This window comes from Amphiura filiformis, chromosome 1, assembly GCF_039555335.1.
Source record: "Amphiura filiformis chromosome 1, Afil_fr2py, whole genome shotgun sequence".
In the NCBI taxonomy this organism is placed as follows: domain Eukaryota; kingdom Metazoa; phylum Echinodermata; class Ophiuroidea; order Amphilepidida; family Amphiuridae; genus Amphiura; species Amphiura filiformis.
Window position 1 is genome coordinate 101,334,579 of NC_092628.1, and position 22,611 is coordinate 101,357,189.

General features: G+C 37.3%; 1 protein-coding gene across 1 annotated transcript in view; it reads left to right on the forward strand.

Annotated features, from left to right (window-relative positions):
* Nucleotides 1–19,158, forward strand: part of LOC140160608 (eukaryotic elongation factor 2 kinase-like) — a 63,415-nt gene extending 44,257 nt beyond the window's left edge. Inside the window, exons 7-13 of the mRNA XM_072183856.1 lie at nt 242–440; nt 2,012–2,335; nt 11,951–12,070; nt 12,858–13,046; nt 13,634–13,758; nt 14,224–14,402; nt 17,939–19,158. Coding sequence (XP_072039957.1) covers nt 242–440; nt 2,012–2,335; nt 11,951–12,070; nt 12,858–13,046; nt 13,634–13,758; nt 14,224–14,402; nt 17,939–18,066 — 1,264 coding nt within the window. The 3' untranslated portion in view covers nt 18,067–19,158. The remainder of the gene's footprint in view (nt 1–241; nt 441–2,011; nt 2,336–11,950; nt 12,071–12,857; nt 13,047–13,633; nt 13,759–14,223; nt 14,403–17,938) is intronic.
* The last annotated feature ends 3,453 nt before the right edge of the window (nt 19,159–22,611 follow it).

Here is a 22,611-nt window from a genome sequence, read left to right on the forward strand (position 1 = left end):
CAAGGTAGGTCCGTGCATCTGTCTGGCACCCGAGGGGTCAGTGGTTCAAAACCACACTTTTTTCTCTTTTTCTTTCTTTCGTCCTTCCGTCTTTCCTTCTCCCTCACCAAAAAGCAGCTAGGGCGTTAGGGTTAATTAGCTATAACTAAACATTGATCAACTTGTGTGAAAACAAGTAATAGATCAGTTGATCAAATCAAAATGATATCAGCAAAATATACCAATTGTTTTAATTCTGCAGGTGTGGGGATCTTTGGACGGATCCACAAATCCACACATCCACCGGGACCGAGTACAATGAAGGCAACCTTGGTACTAGAGGGTTTGCGCTGTTCTTTGCGACACACGCCTGCAATGAAATTTGTCGCAGTTTGGACCTGACTCAGTTTGACTTGCATCCTACAGAGTTCAGAGACCATGAGAAGGTTGTGCAGTTGCAGGTAAGAAGGTTTTTAACCTCATGAGAACTACCTGCCGATTGGCAAAAAAAAAAAATTGTCGTTATCAATTGACCCAATCAGCAACATTGTTAGAATAATTACACAACACAAAAAAAATTGGGGTGAATTATTTGCAAAGCTCCATTCTGATTGGTGATTAAAGTGAAAAAATGATGTAATTGACCAATCAAAGGCAATGTTAGATTGGCAGGTAGTGCTCAGGGCGTTAAACAGTAAAAGAGTATATTACACAACCATGTTGCAGGCTGGTAGATAAAAAAATAATGCAACATTTGAAGATGGTAAAGTAAATTTTTTAATTCTTCCTTGGTTTTTGCTGTGCTTCAAGCGTGAATGCCGCAGAAGTGATCAAAATCGCGCTGTTGAAGCTGATTGGCTAATCAATGGTTATGACAGCAAAATGTTTGACATCAAATCTTCAACGTGATGGATAATCACCATTACATAACTGGACCACTGAAGAATTAAACAATTTACTTTAAGGATATGAAAGGGATTTTGAAACATTTTAAATAAAGAACAAATAATTCAGTCACCGGGAAGTGATGCAGAAATTAAAGGGGACATATTTGAATATAATTGTTAATAAAAGTGTGTTCATCACATAATTTCCCACAGCAAAACCTACAGCACTCCGAATAGTTTGATATCAGTGAAATGTGAATGCAATGTTAGTGATGACATTGAGATTCATAGTTTGATAAATGCGCTTATAACCAAGAGCCCCACATGTTGCTTGCCCAAGACATCAGATTTAAAGATAGATTACAGAGAAATAGACCATGTCCTACAGTGAACTATATCATAGGCTAGTATGACTTCCTTCTATCATACTTATGCGTTATTGCATGGTCAGTGTGTGCCATAACCTGTATATCATAGCCTAGATAGCTCTAGATTAAACTTGTCCAGGGTTGTGTTCAAAGACAGCTTCCTGTTATTGTCCATAGGGGCAGCAGTGGTAATCAAGATTTATTGTAAACTTCCACTTAGCAACTGAAAAGGATCTAGGGATGAATTTTTTGGGAATAACCCAAAAATTGATATTGATGATGTTCTGTATGTTTGGAAGGATGTGGATAAAAATCTCAATTATGTTTGTATAAATCATCAGTCTTAAAAATGTAATTTTCAACATTTTGGAATTATGTTACTGGCAGGGAGAGAGGGGTTGGCCGAGAAACAAAACTAGTTTCATTTATGTGACTTCATCTATCTTTTGGGTTGTCCCCATAGGTAATGGAAGAACTTTATATTAAGTGCAGCTCTTGCTCCTACTGGCATTTTTCTGTTAGATGATTAGCTTCGTGAATTCAAAAAACACTTTCTGAAAATATTTGTTTTTAGCAAATAAATGAAAAAGAAAGTGAAATGTAATTTTAGAAAGTGTTTTATGTATAGTTCTATGTTAGACAACTTAATATCACATATTTAAAGGCAGGCAAAAGAAGCTCAAAACCGGCAAATGGCGAAAAATTACACTTTTGCATTAACGATGTCCATCTATTGATAACTGACATATATATGACTTCAACCTTTATTTCTCACAGAGAAATTCAGATACACATGTACGGGGATCTACATACCACTGCACCCGCGCCCGCACCAGACCATCCATCTCACCAATGGATGTGACACAATTTGTCATCTTAGAGAGACAAATCTCAATGTCGGAGAGCTCTACTGGCTCAATGTCTCCACCAGTGGGGTCACCACCACCTGACTTCTTTGAACCCTCGTCACCAGATGACATCAGTATGTCACCAAGAGACAGCCACTTGTCCGAGTCTCCAATGTTGACTGACTTACCGCGGTTCTTTGGCAACAGAAGACGACGCGGTGTTAGTGAATCGGATAGTGATACACTGTCAAGGGTAGGTTTCAATTTTAACATGCCCCTCACTGCAGTATGGCAGCATGATTGGGCTATTCCAGTTGAAATCCATACAAGATCCAAATGTAAGACCTGACCTTGATCTTCCACACAGGGAGTGTGAATTTCAAATGGAGCTACCTGAATGGTTGACTGTATATGAAATCTACACCCTTGTGTGGGAGATTAAGGTCATGTCTTCCATAGAGGGTATATGGATTTCAACTGGAATAGCCCCATTTATGTTAATAACAATTGTGCTGTTTAGTTGCACATATTGCATTCAAGTCTGTTTGGTAAACCTGTATGTTGAAATGATACTTGTTAAGTTTCTAGGTTAAAAAGCAAAACAAGACTGTCACACCAAGATGCAGCATAAGATCGACTTATTATGTCGGTGTGGTTTGTTACATAATGTAATGAAATCTCAAACTAAATATCATTGTCATATTATTTGGATCCACTCTTTTATTTAGAAAACGCAGTTTTTTCAATTAGTATGGAAAATTGATGGGTACTAATCATTTTGATACAAGTTGCACTTGTTTAAACAGACTACATTCAATTTAATTAGATACTGGATAATCTAGGATATAATCATGCCTGTTTGTAGTGGACAAAAATGCTAGACATTTTCAGGCACAAGCATAATTTTGTAAGCTCTACATTGTGTGACAGAAAGTAGCCAAGCCAGCTCAAGACATTGATATGCATCACTTTATAAAAGAAAACTTGGATGGACAAAGGAACTTGTGTTGATACCTGTCCTAAAAATATTGCTCAAGACCTGACTCTTGCTACTATTGTGATGTATATCTTGGTTGATTATGGCTGTGACTATGAGGCTACTGTATTCATTGTATTCTATAGAGAGCTGCTTATGCCCTATAGCAGTATTGTGAATTGGCTAGACGAGGTAGCATGGGTTTGGAAGCATATTGAGCTTAAGCTGCTAGGCACTACACTGGTGGCAGGCTGGCATGACTTATACTGCTGCATGTATAATGCTTATACTAATGTACAGGGTGTCCGAAAATGATGTGCTATACTTGCGATATTCCATCTCACTGCTGTATATAATATTATAATGTATAATTTGTTTGATACAACTTTTTTAACACAAGATTTAAGAGCATCTTGCATGACTGACTTAAATGCTTTTAAATTCTTGTGATGATGATTTGTAGCAAAAAAGAGAACTATTTGAAGCCATGTTGGAAGATCGGATAGATCGTGAAATAGTGTCGGTATGTAGGAATCACATCCCAATTCATTGATATATAAACAAAAATCATAAATTCATAAATTCAACAAATTACAGATTCAAAAACATCACAAAAGAACCACAGGTTTCATCTGCTTTTATACATTTATCTGGCTGATCATTGCCTCTCTGTAAATCACACGATGAATAGAAGTACGTTTTCAGGATTAATCCTGAATTCAGGATTTTTTTTATCTTCCTTTCAAGGTAAATTTTCAGGATATTTGTCAGTTTTTCAGTAATTTCTCTTGACACCTCTGTGATAGCCCTCTACATTTTAATGGTGTGATTATGCAGCAGTTTTCAAGTTTTTTTTCCTTTATGATTTAGGCCATAAGTGTTTGTTTCTGAAAAAAAAAAATATGGTAACTTTGGTTTGTATAGGCTTGGAAATTTGTTGGCTTTCCAAGAAAGAAATTATTAGAATTTCTTGAAATTAAGACATCTTTTAATAGGAATGGATATTTTTAAAACCAAGGACTAACAGAAAGAAATCAATTTGCCATGCATTCAGTTTCAATTTCAAATTTTAGCAGTTTAATCAAATATTGAGCAAAGAAGCCCACATCAAGAACATCATTGACATGTACATACTCAAAGAACATGTTTGGTATGATAAGTTAATGAAGTATGGTTTGTATTAGCTAACTATGATGTATCACTGCTTAGCTGCTTGCTGTTTTTCTTGCTTTTCTTACTATATATTCTCACATTCACTCTTTGCTTAATGCCGACCATGTATACTATGTAGAAAAAGGATCGCTCTGGTTCGGATGATTTTGATCACATTCTATTGCATGCGTTTGGAGATATGGTAGGTGGAATGCTTAAATGACTGACTTCATTGACACAGGTGTTGTGTGTCTAATAATGTTAGATCATGGTCAAGGCTAGATTTATTGAATCCATTTGACTGTAAGTTTAACCCTACCAAATTTGTCATGTGTGTACACCCCTACATACAGGTCAATAGTCTTTGGACATGGGCATGTAGACTAGTATAATGCATAGCATAGAATAGCAATCTGGTCTGGTGCAAGATACATGCTTAAGCCATATATCACCAATTTCTGATCTGTGCCATTATCCATGTTGACTTATACCGACTACATGGATCCTGGGTTTCACTACCGAAAGTCAGTTTGACCGAAATTCCTTCCCACAATACAATATGCAATTATGCATGTGCTATTTAGGGATTCAATCATGTTACACCGTTGTTCATCACCGATTAACAGCGATGCGGCCGCGTAGTCTGCGTGGTTTACTTTGCGAGGGCAGCTTTAGCTGCCCTAGCGAAGTAAACCACGCAGACGCGCCGGCCACAAGTTGTTCATCGGTGATGAATAACGGTGTAACATGATTGAATCCCTTTCAACAACGAAACAAGCTGATTGTATAATTCACATGATTCTTTCTATTGGAATGTCCGTTTGTCATTGCCACTCAACCTTACAAGAAGATCGCGGTATTTCTGTTGATATCAGCAATAAAACTAAAGAATAAAGCGGTAATATTTAGCTGCTACCGCCAACATAAGAGAGTTCATGTTTACGCATAAGTTCCAGACATGACGAATTTTACGCGCTCATGCGTAACACGTACGCATTAACTGGCATTCGCGTATACACTCAGGAAAAGTGTGGATTCATCACGGATTAACAACGCTTGGCTCCTGTACAAAGGTATAGGAAGAGTTGTTGAAAGCATATTGAACCCATCGTTGGACATTTTTCCAACAAAACAAATCTAGGCTGCTGGTCAATCATCTGCCATTCATACATAACGTGATATGCATGATCGCCCGCTAGCCTGAATTTGTTTTAAAAATGTTCAATGATTGGTTAAAATAAATATGCTATAACAGTGCATTCTTTAGCATCCCACATGTGCCATCAGCAGAGCTGACAGTGTGCATTCCCATGCGACATATGCTACAGGTTGTTCCAGGATAAGTAAGGAAAGGGCCATTTTGGTCAAACTGACTGGTGACTTAAGGTAGAGAAACCTAGGGTCTACGTATTGAGTACAAATTTACACTTGAAGTTGCACCAAACTTGAGGAGAATCCTTCATACTTGATTCTGACAAGCAACTTTGGGGAGAATCAACATGTTATGATTAGAGGTTTGTAAAATCACAATTGATTCTCACAACTCTTTCCATGAGAGTGATTCAATTGCAGAAATTGATTCCTTGATTGCGCTTTCATTTGGTGCTTACATGCTAATGTTTCAAGATTTCTGACAGAAGCAAACATCAAAAACATGTTTCAGTAATCACGTATTTGATTAAATACAATAGATACATTTCAAATGAGGGAAAGTCTTCTGTTACTCTATATTAGAAGCCTACATATATTTTTTGTGTAGTGGCGTACGTGTAGTTTGGTACCAACCTCTATATCAAGTGCAAAATCATAGTGCAATGGCATTACAAAGAATATCATCATAAACAAACAGCTCCATTAGATATGATAATGCATGATATCAATGTGAAACACGGCACCTGTCATAATATGACTAATAGAATAAGAAGATTAGTGTTGTTATTTGTATAGATTTCAACCTGTTCATCAATTTATGTGTGTACCAGTAGTAGTTGTAATAGTTCACAATGTAAAGCCATGCAGATTATTCCCAATTTTAATTACTTGACATTTCCACCCCTGTAATGCAATATTGTTGAGCTGATCGTCTGCATCAAAATTGGCTTTGAACAAGAAGATATTACTGCGATTGTTTGCAAAAAGGAATTAAACAAATTATATACATGCAGGCCACTCAGTTTCTGTGCAAAGAGTCAAAGGGCATATCATAAAGCAATAGCTAGGTGCGTTGCATTTTTGTTTATGAATTCACTTCTGTCACTGATTGGCAGAGTGGCTGTCAATATCTAATCGATAAGTTGCTAACATGCTTGAGCATCAAGTCCTGTATCAGTTGACTCCAAGGCTCACAGCGATTGCACACTGCTAGCGATTGTGAAAATATAACCCATGTAATCTCTAGCAATTTTGAACTATAAGTATGAAATGCCCATAATAATAATATCAAGATAGACTTTGTGACTGAGAAAATGGTGAGAATTATTAGTATTTTAGTCCACATTCTTGTCTCTTCTCTGTCCATGCTAGCCTATTGTATTAGATCTGAACTTCATGTATACAAGAAATGAGCCTATTGTCAAGACTTCATTGAGAGATTGGACAGCTTTATTCCATAAGCTGTATCATCCATGTCTTGATACAAGGCTAACTCTTGAGTATGCTTACATGAAGGTAATACCGGTGTGGATGTAGGGTGCACACATATGCACTGTTGCAGAAACACACTCATTTTGTATAATTTGCTTTTTTTTCACAGCAGCACAGCACAACTAACATTTATTGCAATTTTTTTACATATTACGCTGCTTAAATCTGCTTGCTTTTGTCTTTCTGTTTCCTTGCATGCTGTTGTTTGTTTGTCAATAATATTTTAGAGAGCTGCATCAAACAATATACAAATAACTGAAGACGATGATATAATGGTTCCGGTATGTAGAATTAGAGTCAGACAACTAATTTGAGGTGCAGTGGGTAACAACATATCATGCATGGAGTGATCGATATAAGAAACATAGTCACTAATAATACATCCAAAAAATTATATTACTCAAAAATTGAGATGCCTAATTTGATCTTGAAGTGGAGTGGGTAACATATCATGCATGTAGTGATCGATATAACAAACATAGTCACTAAAACTAAATACTCACAAAATCATTTTACTCAAAAATTGAGATTAAGAAAAATAGAGCAAAGAATGCCTAACTAATTTGATCTTGAGGTGAAGTGGGTAACATATCATGCATGGAGTGATCAACATACGAAACATAGTCACTAATAATACATCACAAAATCATTTTACTCAAAAATTGAGATTAAGAAAAATAGTGGAAAAAATGCCTAACTAATTTGATCTTGAGGTGGAATGGGTAACATATCATGCATGTAGTGGTCAATACATTTAAAACTAAATACGTCACAAAATCATTTTACTCAAAAATTGAGATTAAGAAAAATAGAGCAAAGAATGCCTAACTAATTCGATCTTGAGGTGGGAGGGGTAACAACATTTCATGCATGTTATTATCAGTTAACCAACATTAACTTGTAGTTTTACATGTGCATAATACATCACAATCATTTTGCTTTAAAATAAAAAATTGCCACTCATCCATCACATTTAATGAACTAACCAACATTGTGTTGTGTTTCAAAAACAAATAGCATGCAAATATAAAGAGCATGTCAATTCACAGATATATCTAATATAACTCAATCCTCATAAATATTGTATGATTAACCATCATGCATCACAAATCATTTTGTAAAGTCTAAATGTGTTTATGTACATGTAGTAATAGTATAAACACATCCAAAAAAGGTAGTCCCCACTATATATATGGTTCATAACATAAGGAAAACAATAACAAATGTGGAGAATTTTGTTAGCTGTTGTAGGATACTTAACTTGTGTAAAACAATATCAGAATAATTGAAAAATTAATGAACAGCATATGAAAATCATGCATAATGATAATGCTCTCCAAATTGAATAGACTGTGGTCAATGATGGCTCTTAGTGATCAATGATACATGCTGACCAGTGCCATACCAGTGTGGTTTCAAACAGGGGCTAACAAAATTTGTTTGTATCAATTTTATTGCTTTAATTTAATTGTCATCAAGGTAGTGGGAACTTTGTTTCTTGGGTGTGTTTATATACAGTAATAATGGTCACACCGAGGTGTGGAATTGAGTGTGAGGTGAGGTAAGGTAAGGTATGGAGTGGAAAGTTTATCAAAACAAATTCAATATTATTTGTGACCTAATCTTGTCACAATTGGTCATCTTTGGGCAGAGGTTGAAATAGAAAGATAAAATCAATGAGTGGGATAATCTTAGAACTTGATTTAGAGATTTATGCTATTCTACATAATGGCTATAGAATATAATTTGTGGAGTTCCAGCTATAGTCTGGTTGCCTTCCTTGAGGCAGTAATTTTGATATTTTTGTTTATTGTATCTCTGAACATGATGATGAAAATTATATAAAAGTATACATTTTTAGAAAATAAATAATGCAAGTAACCCAACAAGCATATCAGAGTCCTGTAAAAATGAGTATTTTTTGAAAGTTTACAAAATTTGATACTTCTTTACTGCCTCGAGGAAGGCATACAGACTATTATATAGAACATATTATTTTTTATAGAACATGATGTTTGGAAGCTTCAGGGAGGAAAATATTTCATTTGGTCTGCAAAATTTCAAAGAGTATGAACACCTTTAAACAGGGTACTGTGATTTGATGCTGGAAATAACATATCGTGCATTATGCATATTTCATATTTTTGACAGCAATATGCACTGTACAATGACCTACTGTGGACTGAGGTATACAAATCTCAATACTTTGGTTGGTTTTGTTGTTGGAATTACATAACAACCTTAATTGTTGCTGTGAAATTCAATAGTGTTTTTATAACCTCCAGTTTAGTTTGTTAATTGCATCAACTGCAGCAATTGCCTAATAATAAACACATGGGGTAATTATCTTTTGTGGAAAAAAAAGAAAGAAAGATGTGACAGTTAATTATTTTATTTCATCATTTTGATGTATTTGAAACCTGCATGTTAACTGGCACATTCATGTGTTACGTCCACAAATAATACGCATCCTGCAAGTTCCATTTCAATGCACTAATTGTGTAGATTTGGTTTGTGTGATGAATCTCACATGACCGTTTCATTCTTTTTAATGTCACTCTGTTTACAATTTACAAGCAATAGTGAAAGTGGGAAATTGGGATTTTTTTGTTGACAAAATTACATGAAATCAGGGAAGAGAATGATTGATGGGTGGATACTGTATCCAAGTGCTCACATGTGGTATTAGAATTCAGTATAGCAATAAGTAACCACCCAATACTGCCAGAATGATGTGGTAATTAATTGAGCAATGTACTGACCTTTCAGTAGACCATTTTAAAGTATTCCAATTTGATGGGTAAGGCAATTATGTGGTAACTCTGTCTTTGCAAGATTCTTGTTGATTGAATTCACACTAATTACAGTTAGAACATGCTATGGCCCACTTCTTATATAAAATGCGTCAGATTGTGACATTTTACTCATTGCTAAAGCGCACTACAAATTCACATGCATGTGTAAATGTGTGAGGCAAGCTGCCTGGGTGTCAAGTTGTAAACATGCCTGGAAAAATTGTGGGATCCAGGAAGATACTTCCAGGGAAGCTGGGCATTTAGAGGGAACTTTCCCCATTTTTAAAGGGAAATGGTGCTTCCTCAAATGAAGTAATACATAAGAATTTATGAAAAATGTTGCTACTGTAAGTACGGTACTTAATGTACTTAATAATTTACCCATTTTCCTTGGCCTGGTTGTCAATTTTATTATTCACTATTGAGAAGTAGGGTTAGAACCTTCCAGCAAGTTAAAATCCTACTAGACAAGTTGTGGACTACAGCAGCAAGATCATAAATCAAATCAATGCTTTGCTCTCACATGTAAGAAGGAATATTAAAAAATTGACATTTCATACTTACAGACACAGATGATAGAAATTACAAGTACATCAGGCATGAATGTTAGATAAATTAAGAAGTACTAGCCCCTCCTCGGCTATAAACCCACCCTAGTTTTGGAGTGAAATCGCCCATTTCGTGGTGAGGGAGGTATGGTATATATAACAGGGTATCAGCAAAAAGGAAATGCAAATTTTTCTGTAACTGTTTAGAAATTGTGTGTGTATGTGTGTGCAATGATGTAGGAGTTTGATGTGTTGAAATACCTGTTATAACAACTTGGATTTAGCATGTTATGATGAAAGCATTATTATCATTATCAGTACAAATATTATCATTAGTATTATTTTTTGACCTACATTGATCATGAACAATTACAAATCAAATCATGATATTTTCAGCATTTTGCAAAGAGGGTTTTATGGCACTTGACTAGTAACCCTGAGGTTCTGGATTTGATTTCACATTATCTCTTATCACAGAAGCCAAACATTTAAAAAGTTTGTATGCTTTTTGATGTAGCATCTGTAAAAGAATATATTTCTGTACCATTTTTCACCCTGATGTGGCAGTGACATCAATGTGTTGAAGCAGCTGTTTTGCTCACGCATCTATGCAGCATCTTTAAATACATGTGTGTGTACACCAGCGCTTTGAGCAAACGCTAGCGATTTGAGGCTGCGCCCAATGGAATGCACACTGGCGTTACGGTATCAGGTGAAAAATGATATAGAACACGTATACATGTAGGCTGTCAGACACTTGTTTCAATTATTATTTTTGCATTTATTTATGTGAAATGATTGCCAGCAAGCTTGATTTTAAGCTGTAAGTGTGAACAGTTATTTTGTATTTTAAAAGCAAAAGCAGCAATGAAATGCATTTTGTAATCAATCACCAGGAAGTGCATGCATACGTAATACCAGATGGAATGTGTGTTTAAAAAAAAATGTAGTGTTTGGAATAGGGAAGTAAAACCAAGAAATAATATTAATAATAAAGTAAATAAATGAAGCAAATATAACATGAAATAAATGAAACAAAAACTAACATTGAATTTGTATGACATCATTTGCTTCATTGTATAACCAATGGGCTATTCTAGTTGAAATCCATACACCCTCTGTGGAACTTAAATATAACCTTAATCTCCCACACTGGGAATGAAAATTTCAAATGGAGTCGACCATTCAGGTAACCCCATTTGAAATTCACATGCCCTCTATTGGAGATTATGTCTTCCATAGGGGGTGTATGAATTTCAACTGGAAGAGCCCTTCCTCTGAAGTAAAAAATGCAATATCTTTTTCCTACAAGTAGATATTTTGTTTTGCAGACATTCAAAAATATTTGACAGCCACATAAAAACAGTATCTTCTGTGTTGTTTACTGCAGAATTATGCAGCTTTTTTCCATATGATTACTCATACATTATGTGTCATATCCAATATCTCTCTGATATCAGAATCAGTGATGTACCGGCTGAAATATCCAAGGGGGAGGGGGTAAAATTGACAGTTCGTCCCACTGACTGGCTCTCAGAATTACTTCATTGGGACAAATACTCGCAGAGGCTGTAAAAATTTGCTATTGTTTTGCTAAAATGGACTAACATGAGCTTCATTTGGGGCTGATACAGGCCTAAAGGAAGAAATATTGCCCCCCCCCCCTGACTTCCGCTCGGTATGCCACTGATAAGAATTTGGATTGTGTTATATCATGTTTAACCTGTTTATTGTTTTCTCTTTGCTATTACCAGGAGGATGAGCGAGCTGCTATGTTTATGAATCAGCAGCACAAGGCATCATCCGTCAACCAGGAGATGATGATGAGAGCCAAACTGAACCATCAGAAAGCTGGAGGATCCATACTGGGACAGGTTAGTCCAATACCAGGGGGCACATCGTCATGCCATTATTCCAGATTTATAGACCCTAGATGTTGCAGTTGAAATTACAGGAGGATGGATGGACCAATTTTTTCACATGATTTTTAATTTATGTTCAATGACCTTTACCCCCACAACCCTCCTAAGAAGTTTTAAGCTAGCAGTTCAATTGAACTTATCGGTAAATCCCATAATTCCTTGTGGTTAGACCTGAGATGTTATCATTTGACATCACACCGATGCGCACATCATTTAGCGAACATTGTTACTGCACATTCCAAGTCAGCCTGATATCAAATGATGACTAATTACAATGTGAATTATGCGATTTACTAAAAAGGTTAATCTTTTTGAAGTGAGACACACTACTTCAAAAGTCTATGCCCGTATACAGGCATTTTTTCACCGCCTTCTAATACTGGATTGTCATAACAAAGCTTAGACAGGTCTGTTATAGTATAGTTTGGTTTGAGCAATATGGATGAAATCGAGTGAGACGTAATGTGCAATGGTCCCCGTCCCCGTGGTAAAGAAAAAATATTCACTCACCAAGTTATGAATATATTTATTAACAGGGATGTAAGTTTTCTGTATTTTTACAGAATTCTGTAATTTTTGTAGTCCAGATTTACGCAATTTCTTTTATTTTCAGCCCATTTTGGGCTTTTTAGCCCGAATTTACGCGCTTTAAGGGTTACTTACATCCCTGATGATTTTATAAAACGCATTTGGTGTAGCTCATTTCTCTTAAATATTTGACTCTCTTGACTTCCAACAGATTCATTTGGATCTTGCACGTTATCACGAGATTGGGCGTTTTGCGGAAGATGAAAATGATCGTAACATGGATGCGGCATTATACCATTTGGAGCAGGCAGCTAAGTGTGGTGTGCTAGAAGCCATCATTGGCATGGCTAGGATGTATGTACAACTTCCTCATGATGTACTGGAAGAGATGTCTGTGGATGTAAGTTTATAATGTAGTATTAAATGACTAGGGTCTGCACAGTGAGTGATTTATCACTATCTTAAAGGAGTATTTTGTGATCCTAGCATCATATTTTTATGACATTTTTCATCAGATATCTACGACAAAAGCTTATTCCCAAAATTTCAGTTGATTACGATTTTGCATTTGAGAGTTATGCATGATTATGTGTATTACACTGCTTCATAGGCCACTGTTGTAATTTCGTTCTGGTACACCAGAATATTATTCAAATTTGACAATATTTTTGATATACGAATCAATCTGCAAGAAATTGTTTGCAAATAAACATTACGTAGCCAGATGTTTCCAGTGGTATAAAAATCTCAACTTTTTTTTAGAATAGTGGGGAGATGTGGCTGTGGATTACGAAATGCCCTTTTAAATGACTCACTATTTCTTGTTAGATTTACTGAAACTCACCATAGGCAGTGTTGTTAAGCTCTGAAACTCAAGCTTTAAAAGGACTTACAATGTTTGTTTCTGCTTTGAATTCAACTACCTTCAATGAATACGCTTTGCTGTTGGAAATATTAGTAACACACAATTTTATACTGATTGTACAGGACACTGATGATAACATAGCTGAGGGATTGGAATGGATGGAAATCGCAGCTCAGGCTGGAGATAGAGCTTCTTTATTATACCTGGCTAAAGCCTATGATACAGGCAATGGGCTGAGCAGCCACAGGTGAGACAATGTAGAGAATCCCATGGGCACTATTAACTTTTTTTACGGTACCTCTGATTGGTTAATTATATGATACAATCATCTTGAGTAGCCAACCAAAAAAGAGCTTTTAGGTCTATTGGTAATTTGAAGCATAATCCCCTTCGGTCGTACTGACTATTCTTACCATCTCTTGATTGGTTCAATACATGACCAATGAAAATAATTGTTAAAGGCTGATAATGTGGTGTTCATGCAGTTAATTTAAAAAAAGTTAGGTCAAATGATTTCTAACAACTAAAATGTGTTCCACCATAAATTGGCAACATGACCTTTGCCCCATTTTGTGTAAGATCGGTGCATTTTGGAATAGTTAATGTTATAGTGTTCATGGTTCAGCTCTTATTTATCTGTAACAAGTATAAGGTGGTGAAGCCACCTCTTGAACCCATCAAAATTGATCAGTTGTTGTCATTTTTCATGCAGAGAGCGTGACTGGACGGAAGCAACACATTGGTACCAAGAGGTTTTGGAAAACAACAATGAAGATGATGAAGGAACATTTGATGCTACTATGGATGATCCTCCATATACGATACAAGCTAGACTGGCTGAGATGTACAGAGGGGGAGGGTTTGACCTAGAAGCAAGCCCCACTAAAGCAGGTATGTATGTATGTATAATAGATGAGGTGACATTAGCCATCCTCCATATACGATACAGGCTAGACTTGCTGAGATGTACAGACAGGGAGGTTTTGACCTAGAAGCAAGCCCCACTAAAGCAGGTATGTATGTATGTATAATATATGAGGTGACATTAGCCATCCTCCATACACGATACAAGCTAGACTTGCTGAGATGTACAGAGGGGGAGGTTTTGACCTAGAAGCAAGCCCCACTAAAGCAGGTATGTATGTATGTATAATAGATGAGGTGACATTAGCCATCCTCCATACACGATACAAGCTAGACTTGCTGAGATGTACAGAGGGGGAGGTTTTGACCTAGAAGCAAGCCCCACTAAAGCAGGTATGTATAATAGATGAGGTGACATTAGCCATCCTCCATACACGATACAGGCTAGACTGGCTGAGATGTACAGAGAGGGAGGTTTTGACCTAGAAGCAAGCCCCACTAAAGCAGGTATGTATGTATAATAGATGAGGTGACATTAGCCATCCTCCATACATGATACAGGCTAGACTTGCTGAGATGTACAGAGAGGGAGGTTTTGACCTAGAAGCAAGCCCCACTAAAGCAGGTATGTATGTATAATAGATGAGGTGACATTAGCCATCCTCCATATACGATACAGGCTAGACTTGCTGAGATGTACAGAGGGGGAGGTTTTGACCTAGAAGCAAGCCCCACTAAAGCAGGTATGTATGTATGTATAATAGATGAGGTGACATTAGCCATCCTCCATATACGATACAGGCTAGACTTGCTGAGATGTACAGAGAGGGAGGTTTTGACCTAGAAGCAAGCCCCACTAAAGCAGGTATGTATGTATAATATATGAGGTGACATTAGCCATCCTCCATACACGATACAGGCTAGACTGGCTGAGATGTACAGAGAGGGAGGTTTTGACCTAGAAGCAAGCCCCACTAAAGCAGGTATGTATGTATAATAGATGAGGTGACATTAGCCATCCTCCATATACGATACAGGCTAGACTTGCTGAGATGTACAGAGAGGGAGGTTTTGACCTAGAAGCAAGCCCCACTAAAGCAGGTATGTATGTATAATAGATGAGGTGACATTAGCCATCCTCCATATACGATACAGGCTAGACTTGCTGAGATGTACAGAGAGGGAGGTTTTGACCTAGAAGCAAGCCCCACTAAAGCAGGTATGTATGTATAATATATGAGGTGACATTAGCCATCCTCCATACACGATACAGGCTAGACTGGCTGAGATGTACAGAGAGGGAGGTTTTGACCTAGAAGCAAGCCCCACTAAAGCAGGTATGTATGTATGTATAATAGATGAGGTGACATTAGCCATCCTCCATACACGATACAGGCTAGACTTGCTGAGATGTACAGAGAGGGAGGTTTTGACCTAGAAGCAAGCCCCACTAAAGCAGGTATGTATGTATGTATAATAGATGAGGTGACATTAGCCATCCTCCATACACGATACAAGCTAGACTTGCTGAGATGTACAGAGGGGGAGGTTTTGACCTAGAAGCAAGCCCCACTAAAGCAGGTATGTATAATAGATGAGGTGACATTAGCCATCCTCCATACACGATACAGGCTAGACTGGCTGAGATGTACAGAGAGGGAGGTTTTGACCTAGAAGCAAGCCCCACTAAAGCAGGTATGTATGTATAATAGATGAGGTGACATTAGCCATCCTCCATACACGATACAGGCTAGACTGGCTGAGATGTACAGAGAGGGAGGTTTTGACCTAGAAGCAAGCCCCACTAAAGCAGGTATGTATGTATGTATAATAGATGAGGTGACATTAGCCATCCTCCATATACGATACAGGCTAGACTTGCTGAGATGTACAGAGGGGGAGGTTTTGACCTAGAAGCAAGCCCCACTAAAGCAGGTATGTATGTATGTATAATATATGAGGTGACATTAGCCATCCTCCATACATGATACAGGCTAGACTTGCTGAGATGTACAGAGGGGGAGGTTTTGACCTAGAAGCAAGCCCCACTAAAGCAGGTATGTATGTATAATAGATGAGGTGACATTAGCCATCCTCCATATACGATACAGGCTAGACTTGCTGAGATGTACAGAGGGGGAGGTTTTGACCTAGAAGCAAGCCCCACTAAAGCAGGTATGTATGTATGTATAATATATGAGGTGACATTAGCCATCCTCCATACACGATACAGGCTAGACTTGCTGAGATGTACAGAGCGGGAGGTTTTGACCTAGAAGCAAGCCCCACTAAAGCAGGTATGTATGTATGTATAATATATGAGGTGACATTAGCCATCCTCCATACATGATACAGGCTAGACTTGCTGAGATGTACAGAGGGGAGGTTTTGACCTAGAAGCAAGCCCCACTAAAGCAGGTATGTATGTATAATAGATGAGGTGACATTAGCCATCCTCCATATACGATACAGGCTAGACTTGCTGAGATGTACAGAGAGGGAGGTTTTGACCTAGAAGCAAGCCCCACTAAAGCAGGTATGTATGTATGTATAATATATGAGGTGACATTAGCCATCCTCCATACACGATACAGGCTAGACTTGCTGAGATGTACAGAGCGGGAGGTTTTGACCTAGAAGCAAGCCCCACTAAAGCAGGTATGTATGTATGTATAATAGATGAGGTGACATTAGCCATCCTCCATACATGATACAGGCTAGACTTGCTGAGATGTACAGAGGGGAGGTTTTGACCTAGAAGCAAGCCCCACTAAAGCAGGTATGTATGTATAATAGATGAGGTGACATTAGCCATCCTCCATATACGATACAGGCTAGACTTGCTGAGATGTACAGAGAGGGAGGTTTTGACCTAGAAGCAAGCCCCACTAAAGCAGGTATGTATGTATAATAGATGAGGTGACATTAGCCATCCTCCATACATGATACAGGCTAGACTTGCTGAGATGTACAGAGGGGGAGGTTTTGACCTAGAAGCAAGCCCCACTAAAGCAGGTATGTATGTATAATAGATGAGGTGACATTAGCCATCCTCCATATACGATACAGGCTAGACTTGCTGAGATGTACAGAGGGGGAGGTTTTGACCTAGAAGCAAGCCCCACTAAAGCAGGTATGTATGTATTATAGATGAGTAATGAAGTAAGACAATGCGAGACACAAATTAATGTATGCGAGGATCAGAAATAAACAATGCAAGCCCGAGAAATTATGATTTAAATGACATGTTTGGGGCTCAAGCAAACTGACATATGAAAATTTTGAGAGAGAAAAAGTCAGGACTCAGCGGGGATTGAACCCCAGTTGCTGGATTATCGGTCCAGAGTCGAGCTACTGTACTACCTTAGTTCACAGTCGGTACTCGGGCAATCTCAACTTAAGTCCCCATGATAACTCGATGCAAAGCCTTACGACCCCAAGTTTTGATCTTGTGACCAGTTTGGTAATCCCTGCCTAAAACTGTGTTTGAGAAATGAAATGCCACTTAGTTATTGTCAAGATTATAAACTTGTTTGTTTCATACTCTTGTTGCTCATGTGTAGGTGACCTCTACAATGAGGCTGCAGAAGGTGCCATGGCCGCCATGAAGGGTAGGCTGTCCAACAAGTACTTCATGCTAGCAGAGGAGTGCTATGGAGAATGTGAAGAAGAAGAGGAAGAGGGGGAGTAAACAGCTGGAATACCAAATAAAACACACAGGACAATATGGACATCAAAGATGGTGAATCGATAGGATTGATACGTAATATCAAATGAATGTAAGATATTGGGATACCTGATTGAGGATGATGCATGGATTGATGTGTTACAACGAAAGACTGGATTGAATATCTGAAGAAAAAGGAGTTACTGTCTGTAGGAAATGAATTATGTAAGATAACAGTCTGATTATCATAGTTGGGATTCAAGTTTGAACTGAACTGAACCTGAGAGATCAGTTGTGTATTGTGAATCAAAGACAGACTCGATTATATCAGAGATTGAAGACTTGAAAACTATGTATCAGTATCAGCAAGATCTGATTAATGGAATTGATAAAACATTGTCGATGAAGACAGCTTAAATATAAGATATTTGGTTACAGAGGGTGCATGGGTTAGTGTGTAAATAGTTTATAAATGATGATCTGTATGAAAAATGACGAGCGATACTTGAAAATGATGAAATGTAGGTGCTTTGATATTATTAACAACTGGAAATGTATAATGATGAACTTGTCCATAGATCATTGTTAGGTATTGGTTGCTATGGCTACTGATGTACAGGATTAACCTAAAATCATCAAGTTATTCTTATATTCTGATCCTTTGCATGTGTGTTTCTTGCATTTAATGTGATCCTGTTATATATGTGCAAGGTATATGCTCAAGATGTACACTACTTGTGGCTGTATTGGTTCAGAGCATTTATTATGATTCTACAGACAAAGAACATACATTGTTAAAATATAAGACTTGGTAGTGATCCACCCATACCTAATAATGGTCAGTTCCGTTAAATCTTATGTAATTTTGCTATTTCTATTTGGAATAGAATGTTTACTGTTACTTTTGTAATATTTTGGACTATTAAAGTGCACTGTATAATATGTATTGGATATAATGATATCAGCACAATATACATGCATTACCTATGGTTTAGTAAGAAATTACAATAGCAAAATTGTATTGCATTTAAATATTGAAATTAAAGCCATAACATATGAACTTTTAAAAAAAATTTCAAACCTTTTTTTTTAAATGGTCAAGTGGGTTTTCTTTCTCTTGAAACAGATTCATCAGGATCGTTCATAGTTCATAAGATTGATAAAGGTTCTTGTTCAGATCCAATAAAATGATACTACTCACTCAGAAATATTTCAATTCCTATCAGGAATCTTGTTCACTCTGGTACTGGTGTTTCTAGGTGTTTTTAGAACCGGCAACACTTCTGTCTGGTTTTTCCTGTATCCCACGGCTGAGATTGTTCCCCGGTTGTACGGTAGTCCTAAAATTCACAAGAAGGACACGCCTCTCCGTCCAATAGTAGACTATACAGGCTCCATTGGATATAATGTATCACGCTCACTGGCCGACATCCTAAGTCCCATTGTGGGTACTACCAGCCACCACGTGCTCAATTCTAGACAGTTGGCTGAGGACTTAGGGGAAATTACCATCAAAGAGGATGAGTGTCTCATTTCACATGACGTTGTGTCTTTATTTACTAATACCCCCATTGAGCTGACTTTGGGCATCATTCGTCATAAACTAGAGCAAGACGCGAATCTCAAACAAAGAACCCTGCTTACAGTTGACGACCTCATGGAGTTGGTTAATTTCATTCTAACCCACAGCGTATTTCCGTCCAAAGGTGTAATTTATAAGCAAAAGAAAGGAATGGCAATGGGTAGTCCACTCAGCCCGATAGCAGTTGACCTCTTCATGGAATGGCTTGAGGAGGAAGCGATCACTACAGCCCCGCTCAATTGCAAGCCGTCTCTTTGGAAGAGATATGTAGCGATGTTCTTGAGGTTATTAAGCGTGGCGAGGCAGAGAACTTGACCAACCATCTTAATCAAGTTGACCCGACAGGGAGTATTAAGTTTACTTACGAGGAAGAATCCAACAGTAGCCTACCCTTTCTAGACACGCTCATTATCAAGAAGCCTGATGGCACCACAAAGCTCTGTATTTATCGCATAAGCCAACCCATACAGATCAATACTTGCAGTTTGATTCACACCACCCACTACATCAGAAGTTGGGTGTCGTAAGAACTTTGTTAGATAGAAAAAGACACCATTGTAACGAGACAGAAGATCAGCGCAAAGAGGAGTTGCACATAAAACAAGCCCTCGCCAGATGCGGTTACCCTGAGTGGTCGATCAACAAAGTTAAAGCGGACAAAGAGAACCCTAAACCTAAGGTTAAACCCCCCAAAGACACTAGGGAGAGGAGTAAAGGCCTTGTGGTCATCCCTTATGTGGAGGGCCTCTCGGGAGGGTTTCAAGAATTTTTAAGAAACACGGATTCTCCACTAGCATGAAACCCCACCATACGATCTGAAACATGTTAGTCCATCCAAAAGACAAGCGTGACCCATTGCAATCGGCGGAAGTTATTTATGAGATCCCGTGCCAGAATTGCCCCAAAAGCGTACATCGGGAAGCGGGTCGCTTGTTTGAGACTAGACTAACGGACACATAAATCAGAAAGTGAAAAAGTGAGCGCAAAGAGCTTCACCAGGTCACAAAGAAAAGCATCAGCTTCTGAAATCCACAAATCGGCTATTGCAGAACATGTTGCACATCAAAATCATGTGATTGGGTGGGATGAGGCTCAGGTCATAGATCAAGAATCAGACAAAACAACACGCTGGCTAAAGGAAGCAATCTGGATTAGAAGTAGAGGAAAAGACACCATGAACAAGGACGAGGGGGCTTACAGACTGGACAAAATTTATGACCAGGTCATAAATTCTCGGCAACAAGAAAGTTTGGTGGCGTCATCAAAACCAGACAGAAGTGTTGCGGTTCTAAAAACACCTAGAAACACCAGTACCAGAGTGAACAAGATTCCTGATAGGAATTGAAATATTTCTGAGTGAGTAGTATCATTTTATTGGATCTGAACAAGAACCTTTATCAATCTTATGGGTTTTCTTTCATTTTAACTCCTCATTTAAACTTAAAATGGGTACAAAACTTTCCTGACAGTTATTACCAATAATATTATTTTGTGGAAGATATGGCTTTAAGTTGTTACATATTGTAAATATATTTTTCTCACTTAACTATGTGCTCTTAGTTACGACACAATGATTTTCACAGAGCAGGACTCTCTTTATAGTTTAGAATTCACTAACAGAGTTACCTCAGTATGATGCCAGCTATCTACTAACCTTTTTACTTTTTAAGTTCTTTAGATTTTTTAGAATTTAGTTTTTCTCCCTTTTTACTAACATGGTGCAACTATTTGTCAATACTAATTTTATCGAGTTATTTGGTTCTGGGTGTGTAATGTTTATCCTTGTCAATCAAATAATTATTATGTGCCATGTTTATTCATTGGTTAACTGCATAAAAGTAGGTGGGGTCAGATTATTATGCTTAGGCTACAACCAATCAGAAATGTGCTTACTTGATTGTCTGGATCTGTTCTGTTTTGTCATATATTTGTCTGCATCCAACAAAAGAAACACATCTTAAATGTCAGACCATAACTCCTGAATGAAACAAAAAGCTCCCACAAGACTTGTATTCAATTTTCAACAATTTTAAGAGACATATTTTGCATTGATCCAATTGAGAGGTATTTGTTATTTTTAATTGTCTTAATTCACAGTATAGTTGATCTAAGACTACAACAGGTGGCCATTTATGTATGGTATTACTTCAGCATTTGTCCAGTTTTAACATATTTTCAATAACCAAACTTATTGCCAAACCACCTCTTTTGTATTTCATGTTTAGCGACCTGTATCCTTAATAAACTATAGGTTTCTTTCTCATATAGTATATAAATTGCAATAAATTGCAATAATCCTCTCTGTTATGATACACACTAACATTTTACCCACAATATTAATAATCATAATTATGGTATTTATGTTTAAAATAATTATTGAGTTGTTGATAAATCTTCTATTTTTTCATGGCATCAATTGTATATATGACTGTATATTGTAATTAAGACATGTCATATTGAATAGGAATACTTTACAAGGATACAGATATGAATGTGTTAGGTGTGGTCTTTGAACATTGAAAATATCATGGTAGTGTTGGTGAGATATTAAATGTAAATTGAAAGAAAAACAATGACCGATATGAATGTTAGAAATTTGTAAATAACTATTAGAAAACTGCATGACTACAGTGTATAATGAAAAGTTGTAACTAGTATGAATGAACAGATTGACCCTTCTATTGGTTGGATGACACAGCAGGTGCTTCATCTTTATGTAGAGGGCCGGCAGGTGTATTTCAATAAGTCTCTTCCCAAAGTTAAGTGCATTATCAGCTTGTAATTAACAAAGCAGATGCAGTGTTCAATTGACTTGAGAGGACAGAGATGGATTGGAATACCCCTTGTAAAGTCTATTCGGCTTATAATTGGCAAAATTATTTGGTTTTTGTTACTGCGGATATCAATAAAGTCCAACTTACACTGCGTAAATTCACATATGGGTGCACCAGATGCACATTATTACAGGCAAATAGCCTGTGATGCAC